Source organism: Lactuca sativa, chromosome 2 (assembly GCF_002870075.4).
Source record: "Lactuca sativa cultivar Salinas chromosome 2, Lsat_Salinas_v11, whole genome shotgun sequence".
NCBI classification, from domain to species: domain Eukaryota; kingdom Viridiplantae; phylum Streptophyta; class Magnoliopsida; order Asterales; family Asteraceae; genus Lactuca; species Lactuca sativa.
In genome coordinates, this window is record NC_056624.2 from 182581910 (window position 1) to 182592197 (window position 10288).

The 10288-nt window shown below is 34.1% G+C and overlaps 1 protein-coding gene across 3 annotated transcripts; it reads right to left on the minus strand.

Annotated features, from left to right (window-relative positions):
• Positions 1 to 7266: 7266 nt before the first annotated feature.
• LOC111920044 (transcription factor MYB16) lies at positions 7267 to 9330 on the minus strand. 3 transcript variants are annotated; one of them, XM_023915614.2, is made up of 3 exons: positions 9011 to 9330; positions 8767 to 8896; positions 7267 to 8269 (listed from the first exon to the last, which is right to left on the minus strand). In XM_023915614.2, exons 1-3 carry the CDS (start codon positions 9141 to 9143, stop codon positions 7420 to 7422), a joined length of 1113 nt encoding a protein of 370 aa, XP_023771382.1. In that variant the 5' UTR covers positions 9144 to 9330; the 3' UTR covers positions 7267 to 7419. The 3 variants fall into 3 exon arrangements, with proteins under 3 accessions (XP_023771382.1, XP_023771381.1, XP_023771383.1); XM_023915613.3 differs by having other exon boundaries at positions 8767 to 8944; positions 9011 to 9322; XM_023915615.3 differs by having other exon boundaries at positions 8767 to 8915; positions 9011 to 9146.
• Between the last annotated feature and the right edge of the window lie 958 nt (positions 9331 to 10288).

The following is a 10288-nucleotide window of genomic DNA, read 5'->3' on the forward strand; positions in this document are numbered from 1 at the left end:
TATAGGGTTTTCAACCCACAATAATATAATTATTATATTTAATCATCAAACAATCAACCCAATTACCCATCCCCATTATCTTCTTTTAGTCTTCCCTATAGATATTATCTCAAGGGTCATCTCATATATCATATTTACTTCTCATCTCCTTACATCGTATTTCCTTATATGTTTGTTCCTAAGAACTTTTCCTAAGGATCGTCGCCTACATCGCATAGACAATACTAATTCGGGGATTACTCGCTCAATATGTGTCTAGCAAGGGTTAGGGTATCATCGCATGATTACGCAGCCACAACATCGCCTGGACTGGTAAATCATAATAAGGGTTAGTCTATCATTGCATGAATACGTAGCCACAACATCGCCTGGACTCGTGATTCATAATAAGGGTTAGACTATCATCGCATGAATACGTAGCCACAACATCGCATGGACTCGTAATTCATCACATATATATCATCACCTATTTATCATCACCATTATATCCTCACCTATCTCTCATCACATTTTTTTATCACACACCAACTATTTCATCTACCCATGTTCCACTCAACATATTTGTAGATATAAATTACATATACAACTTATTTAAAAACTCGTATAAAACATTCATTCAGCATCCATCTCAAGTAAACAAACAATGTATAAACACATAGCATGTATTTCATAGCAAATACTTCATATCTATATGTAAGATGAAAATGACTATACACTCACACATATAAACAACAATATATATACACATAGCACGTATTTTATAAAATAATTCATATTTATGTGTAAGATGAAAGTGACTATACACTCACACATATAAACAACAATATATATACACATAGCACGTATTTTATAAAATACTTCATATTTATGTGTAAGATGAAAGTGACTATACACTCACACATATAAACAACAATATATATACACATAGCACGTATTTTATAAAATACTTCATATTTATGTGTAAGATGAAAGTGATTATACACTCACACATATAAACAACAATATATATACACATAGCATGTATTTTATAAAATACTTCATATTTATGTGCAAGATGAAAGTGACTATAAACTCACTTGATTAGAAGTTGATCGGAAAGTTGATCGGACAGCACTACGACTTGTAGAAGTAGTATTCTTGGGTAGATCTTGAAGATCTTCACAAAAACCGGGCTCCTCGCGGGCAGGGCTTCGGCTCGGGAATAACGCTCCTCGGGATCCTCGGGACTTCAGACTTGCTTCGGGGATCAGGAATGATATTGAGGCTTCTCGAGCCGATCTCGGGTTCTATTTATAGGCTGTTGGGTCTGGGATTACGCTGGGCGTAATTTTGGAGTACGCTGGGCGTAATCTTCGGATAAGCTTTGGTATGCGTGCCACGATCTTCAAAAATTCATAACTTTCGCATACGAGCTCCGTTTTCGACGTTCTTTATATCCACGCGTGGGTGAGATTATGCTCTACAACTTTCATTTAGACTCTGTTGGCTAATTTTGACTTTATTTTTATTATATTATTTTTAGTAGGCCGGGACACGAAAACTCCGTTATAAATTCATAACTTCTTCATCAGATGTCCGTTTTCGCCTATCTTTTTATCGTTTCACTAAAATTGATGAGATCTTCGATTCTCGTTTAGATTGTTTCGGCTAAAAACCGTTCGATCTCAAATTGAGTATTCGGACTGCATACCGCTAAGTAGAAACTTAGAAAAATCATAACTTCCTCATACGAAGTCAAATTCGGACGTTCTTTTTATGCACGCTCATGGTTTAACGAACTCTACGACTTTTGTTTAGGTCGCTAAGGCTAAATATCAATCTAACATAAATTCACTTTTTATGTCATTCAACGTCGTGCCGGTTCTGTCGCGAAACTTCGACAGGTCATAACTTCTTCGTTATAACTCGGATTTCGGCGTTCTTTATATGCACGGAAACCTTGTGACCTATACTAAAACTTAGTTAAGGTTATTCATTCTAAATAATATTCTATCAAAAATTCGTTTTTTGACGCTTATCGTCTCTTAATTGATTAACCCTAATCTATGGGCGTTACACTCCAATAGCACCCACAACATTCCATACCCTTTAGGGTTGTATGTGTTTAGTTCTACAAGTGGCCAGGTTGAAGTTTGCTTATTAATAACTCCTTTGAGAAAATGTCTTTGTAGGTACACGATATAATGGAGTTACCTATGTGTAACATCCAAAAATATGGTCCCAATTTTTTTTATTTTTAATAATAGATAAATTAGTAAACTTCCATATCATCCAAACATTTGTAATAAACCAGTGTATCAATTTGTCATAAATCAAAGTAAAACATCATAACAAAATCCCAATGGTATGTGCGATGCAGTCATCCTGAGCTCTTCCCCTTTGAACCAGAAGTACCTGAAACATAAACCGAAAACCATAAGCACAAAGCTTAATGGTTCCCCTCAAAATACCATATACCAAACATACAATAAACATACACTGGGCCTTGCCCGATCATCAGAACCTGTCCGGTCATCGGGCTCCGCCCGACATTGGGCCTTGACCCGGGAAAAAATATAAACACAACACATGCAAGAGTCACAGAGACAACTAGAATACTAACAACATAATATAAACATGGGTCGGCCTTGGTGCCTTCGACCCGCTAAACCTGGTAAGGAAAGTCACCTCGAATGCTGAAAGATAACTGGATAAATCCTCGGCCCCATAAACAACTGTACTCAACCCCTAAAAATAAACAATCCCTTAGATACCGATCAATATTTCAAAACCCCTTAAAGGTCAAACTTGGCTGAAGTCAAAGTGAAAGTCAAAGTCAACTCTCTGAGTTGACTCAACTCGTCGAGTTATCCCACAACTCGTCGAGTTTCCATTAAGCACAAAATCGCGATATTTCGATCCAACTCGCCGAGTTTCCATTTAACTCGTCGAGTTCCACATTTTTCAACAGAATCGGGACAAACCCAACCCAACTAACCGAGTTCCCTTAAGAACTCGTCGAGTTCTTCGATCAGCTAACCCACTTAATACATTAAGCCCCTATTCTTCAAACTGAAGCCCTATATTCCAGATCTAGACTGATAATACATCTAGAAACTTTACCCATTAAGAACCACCCCAAAGTCATTAAGCTTAAACCCTAATCCTAAAAGGCTTATGTCTTAATCTAAAAACCACCATATCTTTAAGATAGAGCTCATGAACACAGATCTGGACCTTAAAGGCTAAAAGGTCATGTAAAGACTTCAAGTTTACTCACATGCATGGCCAAATGAAGCCTAAAAGGCCAAAGCAAAAGCTTAAAGGATGCATGGAGCTCTTAGGACCATAAAGTTGGCACCTTTATGCCATAACAACTCAAGAGGACCATACATCTGGAGAGATAACACTTGGGACAACCTTCAACCCTACCAATCACCCAAACATGGATAAAAGCCTCAAAACTACCCCAAAAAGAGATTCAATCAAATATTGAGAAAGGTTAGAACTTTATACCATAAAAGTGTTGAAAATGAAGCAAGGATTCGAGATCTAGCAGCTCCTTCTTGTATCACCAAGCTTCCCTTTCTTCCAATGTCTTCAAACACACACAAAAACACTCAAAATAACTCACAAACACTCAAAAGTGCCTTAGGGTTTCGAGGATAGGGTTTAGGAAAATGGAGGCTGGAAATAAGGCCAACTTGTGGGGTTTAAGTTGTTTAAATAGGGTGCAAAACGCCGAAATTAGGCTTTAATTTCTTCCAGACAACTCGTCGAGTGGATCACTTAAAGTACGCGGTCCATATCATTTCAACACGGCGAGTTCGGAGCCACCAACTCGTCGAGTTGCTCTATAAAATTGAATAAATTATAAGTTTAAATACATACCAGGAACCAGGCGTTACAATTCTCCCCACTTGTCTCAGACTTCGTCCTCGAAGTCTACTGCCCCAAATAATCCTGGATAATGCTCCCTTATCTCCTCCTCTGACTCCCTTGTCCACTCTGACCCCTTGCAGTGTAACCACTTCACCTTCACTAATTGTATAACCTTGTTCCTAAAGGTTTTTGTCTTCCGATCTAGAATTGCCACTGGCCTTCCAACGTAGTTCAGGCGGTCGTCCACCTGAATATCCTCCAAAGGCACAATTGCAGAATCATCCACTAAACACTTTCGTAGTTGAGAGACATGAAAGGTGGTATCGATTTGACTAAGTTCAGCTGGCAGATCCAGTTGATACGCAACCCGAATTACCCGAGCGAAAACCCTGAACGGACCAACGTACCTAGGGCCCAACTTGCCCCGCTTCGTGAACCGGATGACACATTTCCAAGGTGACACCTTCAGGAGAACCATATCTCCCATCTGAAACCCTAATTTCGATCGACGCTTGTCGGCATAGCTCTTCTGCTGACTCTGAGTTGTGTGGAGCCTGCTCCGGACCTGCTGGATCATCTAAGTAGTCTTAAGTACCACTTCGGTACTCCCCATGACTCGGGAACGACCTCGCCCCAAAATTCAAGGTCCTACATTTCCTCTCGTAGAGCATCTCAAAAGGAGGTCGATCAATGTTGACGTGATAACTGTTCTTATACGAAAATTCCGCTAACGGAAGATATGTATCCCATTGTTTAAAAGACATATGAGAGTTGAAATCTTATCCGTGAATGTACTAATCATTTGTAATTTGATTTTATTGTGTATGCATTTATTATCTTATCTTTATGCACTTTCTTCATTCTAGCTTCTTGCTAGTTTTGCTATTTATGATATTACCCATCATTTAAAAGACATGAGATAATTTTGAAATATATATTTTCGTCATGTTGTATGTTTCTCAAAATGATGCTTTGCTCAAGTGTTTTTCAAGGAAAAATTTGATAGTTTAAGAGTTCGGTTCTAATCGCTATCTTTTTCCAAACTTTACAACAACAAGAATAGTCAACCAATGAAATATCATTGGAAGTTAGCTTGAAAACATGGCCATGGTACATGATGAAGTAAGCTTATTGTGAGTCAAAATACTTGTCTTTAAAGTGTTGCACATGCAATTGCTTTCCTGTTGTGGGACAAATTTCATCATCGTTTTTATGGACCTAGCATAAAAATTCATCATAGTTTTTATGGACCTAGCATGTACTTAGCAATAAGTTAATGTTTAAAATAAGAACCTTATGTCAGATCTTGAATATGTTTCACATGGTGCCAAAATAAGACCTTGTAAAACCAAAGAAAACTTTGATGATATTTTATAATTGATGTTGATTGGATTGAATGGTTAATAGAAACATAAATAACAAAATAAGATAAATCCAATATGGATCTTTATTAATAATAGTCTAACTCCCCAAATAACGTATAAAATCGAAATACTTATAGGAGAAGAAGACAAACTTCTTTCCATAATCCTAAAAAATCAAAATTGATTAGGATAAGATCCTTAATCAATTATCAAAATAAATTGAGATACAAAATATTCATAAAATCGTAAAAATAGAAAACATCATTTTGATTACCTAAACAATCTCGAATGGTCAAAAGACACCTCACTTCATGGAAAATTGATGAGTTTTGCTAATTCACATTGTTTCCTATAAACTAACTGAATGTCATCAAATTCCAAGACTATAAATTTGGCACATTTGGAAATGATGTCATCGGACTTTTATTCTTATGCTGATGACATCATCAAATGAATCAAACCTTGTATATCCCTACATCATCATCCATCTTTTAAAAAAAAGACTAATCCTCAAGTCTTCATCTGTAATACCTCTTACTTATAGTTTCCAAAGGGAAAATAATTTCCACACTTTAAAATGATTACGAATGTACCAAGACAACATTCATAATTAGAGATCACATCGATGTACCCACCAGTTTCTTCACATCTGATTAATTGAGTAGCCTCAGGACGAATGACAAGATTGATGTTTATAAAAATCCAAAATGCGTATCTACATTATATTTATTGGTTCTCGTAACGACAGACTTTTGAAACTAATATTGGATTTTCTATAACAACTTCATCCACATCATCAGAGTCATAAACGAGTTGTGTATCATAAATGGAGTCGATGCCACAAAATTGACGTGTCTCATCTTCATACTCCTCATCATATATGATTGGTTTGGATTAAGGCAAACATTAGAGTTATACTTATAAATGAGTGTTTTGAGGATAAGCATGTCCTGTGAATTTAGGAATCTCGACCTTCAAACCAATTTCCCTCAACAGATCATTACGATATCCTCCTTTGCAATGATCTCGTCTAATTTTAGGAAAATGATTTACCTCCTCATAGTTTTCGTTCTGGACTCTTTGTTCTGATTCAATATCTTCGTCTAGTGAGTCTTGTTGCAAGAGCTCGAGTTCTTGGATATATCGTTGTAGCCTTCAATCTCTAGACCATGTGCATCATATAGATCGATTATGTCAATCATGCAAGATATCCACCACCTCTTAGGTTGTTTGTACTACCTTCAATGTCTTCCATGTCTAGAAAGAATTTTGGTCAACTTCGTTTTCAGTGAGTCATATGTGTGCTTTATACCAAATAAAGCCCAAAAAATAAGACTAAATCACAAATATGAACAAAAAGAACAAAATAAGAGAAATCCAATACAAATATTTATTAATAAAATCTAACTCCCTAAATAACATCCAAATATTTATAGAATTAGTTGATAAGTTTCTTTCTATAATCCTAACAAATTGAAAATGACTCGGATAAGATCTTTAATCAACTGTCCAAATCATAATAACCAAAAAAAAACATAAAATTGAAAAATAAATAAATAAATAATAATAATAATAACTTCATTTTGAATATCTAAACAATTATGAATGGTTAAGAAAAAACACCCCAGCTCACCACAAAACGATAAATTTTGCTAATTAATTGGTCTCATTTTTATAAACTAATTTGAATTTCCTCAAATTCCAAAGACTATGAAATCGTTCGACGGCAATAATGTCACTAGTGATTACATCAGCAAACGAATCATTACTTATATTACTTGCATATTAAATATCAATCATACATTATTATTATTAAGAATGAGAAATTTTTATTGACAAGTCGTTTTAAATATTAATGTCTATTTTTACTGTCCATTTTTGATGTGACGACATTATGGAAAGCCATGTGAAGATTGAGGAAAAATAAATATAACTACAACACATATATAGAGGCATTAAATTCCAAATAATAATGTCATTTTCATTTGTATTTTTATATTTTTATATAATAAGCAAGTTCTTAAATCATTTATGTCTAAAATAATCAGAAAAAGCAAAAGCACGTTAAAATTTTAAAAAGCCCTACAAATCTACACGTTTATTGCAATACACACTTGCAAACATTTTACAACTCTTTAACCTCTTAAGAAATTATAATAAAAAAAACAAGCACAATCATAAAAGGAATTCTTTCCTAAAACATAAGAGGATTAGATGGTGAAGCATTTGCCATATTAAGAATGTTATCCCAATAAATCTTGTTCTTGTCTTCATAACAGTCATCGATAATTTGATGAGTAGGTCTATCGTTTTTGTCATTGCAAACAAGATCAATATCTGAATTGTTGTCAGATCTGGTTATTAAACTGCAACGATCAGTGAAGCTGTTCTTACTGCATAACAAAAGATCCGTAAAATGTTCCAAGAAATTTCCATTCGGCACATGTTGGTCATTATCGTTGCTTGATTGCAATGGCTCAGTCGTCCATGTGTTATCTATGGTAGGTATGGTCATGTCATTAACTCCTTGACCCATTCCATTCTTCTCATCTTTGTATTCCGGAACTACCTCGTATTCTTCATGTAAACTGTCCTCATTGCTATTGCTACCCCCAACAACTAACTCGTAAAAACTTGTGGGGTTATCTTTGAGTCTGTTGGTAGAAAGTGTGGATGATGATGATTCCGAATCTCCAATTCCATTCCCGTTATCAAGAATTCCATTCCAGGCCTTATTATTATTATGTATATCAAGGTGCATCGAGCTCGAAGGTGGCCCAAATGTAGAGTTGAGTGAACATACCTTTGATTGTTTCACCAATCTGGCTTCAGCTTCGAGCCTTGCACTCTCCCACTGAGCCATGTGGCTCAAATTAGCTGTGCTCTTGAAATGACCATCGTTGGACAAAAGGGTATCGTTTTTGGGCTTGTGGCTAACAGGATCAATCCCCATTTTTATCAGCCGTTTTTTGAGATGGGTATTCCAGTAATTCTTGATTTCATTATCCGTTCTTTTTGATAAGTGAGTGGCAATGGCCGACCATCTTAAAAAAAGACAATCAAACCAAAACATAAAACATCTTTGTACGTATTACAAAAACACACGACATATAGAATTGAAGAAAATTGAAACAAACAAATCATATTCCTAAGAAACATCAAAACATAATTGCAAGATCAATGTACCAAAATTTGGCTTCTATATACCATATATATATATATATATATATATATATATATATATATATATATATATATATATATATATATATCTTGTAAAACCACACAAGATTATGATACAAAAAGTTAAATTGTGTTTATATTTTTTTTTCTTATGGCATTAAAAAAATATCTTTTAGTAACAAAAATATCAAGGGAATAATTTTTTAATTAAGTTTAGGGTAAGATTCTTTTTGGAACAAAAAGAAAAATAAGTTTGAAAGATTATAACTTAAAATGAAATATAATTGAATTTCAAGATCAAGTTCTGTTTTTTCAATGTCTTAAAAAAATGGTTTAAATTAAATAAAAATAAAATTACCTGTTACCCAACAGAGCATGAAGCTGAATTATGGTCTGTTCTTCTTGAAGAGTGAATTTTCCTCTCTTTATATCAGGTCTAAGATAGTTTATCCACCTCAACCTGCAACTTTTCCCACATCTTTGCAGCCCTGTAGTATGTGTAATTTTCTTGAATATCATAAGCAAGAACACAGTTTCTGTTATAATTTCAATGATTAATTAATTCATAAAAGAATATGAGATAATTATTAGTTCATACGTACCAGCTTTTGAAGGCAAAGCTCTCCAGCTTCCATGACCATGTTCTTGAATGTAAGCCAAGAGCTTCTCATCTTCTTCAGGAGTCCATGGTCCTTTCTTCAACCCCACCTTATCACAGCACGGCGATCTTCCCATTTTTCTTGGTTTTTATTTTCCAAAAAAAAAAAATGTTTGAAATAAGTTTGTGTGAATTTTGAGAGGAAGAACAAGTATGAAAGGTGGGGGAGATTCTGTTTATATACTTGGTCCTGCAGTTTACACTGGCAACTGCACAGTGGAGGAGAGAGATGGGGAGGAAAGAATTGTCAGCGACATAGATGGGATAAATATAGATAGTAAAAGTCATTAAAAACAATATAAGTATTTTTAGACTAAATTACATAAATTATCCTTGTAGTTTACAAAAAGTTATAAGATCATCTTCGATTTTTTCTTGGCTTCGAAGTTCGATCCATATGGTTTTATTTTAATTTTTTGTGAGATCATCTTCGATTTTTTCTTGGCTTCGAAGTTCGATCCATATGGTTTTATTTTAATTTTTTGTGAGGTTGGTTTCTAACTTATATAAAATGGCTTTTATATATGTATTTTATTTTTTGTTATTTATGTATAATTTATAAAATATTAATTAAACTGAATAACACCCCCTCTCTCTCACCAAATAAAAAATAAAAAAAATGTAAGCCGTTATAAACTCAAAGCTTGTGAACTTTAGTTACTTAATTGAGAATCTAAGTACTTCACGTGTCTCGTAAATATTACAATTTCTGGCTTCATGTGTGATATTTAACTAAATTACATGACTACTTGTTAATTTTTTAAATATATTATATGGCTACATGCAATTTTAACCTGAAACATCTTCAAAAAAATTGGTATAGTGTTGTTAAGAGGATATTTAAGATCATATAACATTACTATAATTATAATTATGCAAGGTATATAAAAAAACACCGATGAAATACGTTTGTATGCTTTTTGTAAACTATTAAAAACCGACGCTAATTATCTTTAAAGAGATTTGAACTTACCACACAAAAAATAAAAATAAAAAATCCATGAATACCACTAGGTCAAAGCCACATGTTTACTGAGTTTCTATGTTATTTATGTGTTTCTTGACTTGCATGAGTTTAAGTATGCTATTTATGCGTTTTCAAGACTTAAATGGCCTAAAGCGAGCTAACAGGATTCGTTAATAGACATTTTATACTTTGGGCGTATGTAAATTAACACTAGACATTCCTAAAAAGAAAATAAGTTAATCCAAAAAAAATTTA

Bases quoted from the DNA above. Each gene is read 5' to 3' on its own strand.
- LOC111920044 (XM_023915613.3), bottom strand. From the start codon at position 9,143: ATGGGAAGATCGCCGTGCTGTGATAAGGTGGGGTTGAAGAAAGGACCA. The intron at 8,945-9,010 runs GTACGTATGAAC...AAATTATAACAG, and splicing joins AGCTTTGCCTTCAAAAGCTG to AAACTGTGTTCTTGCTTATG. The intron at 8,270-8,766 runs GTAATTTTATTT...TCTTTTTTTAAG, and splicing joins CATGCTCTGTTGGGTAACAG to ATGGTCGGCCATTGCCACTC.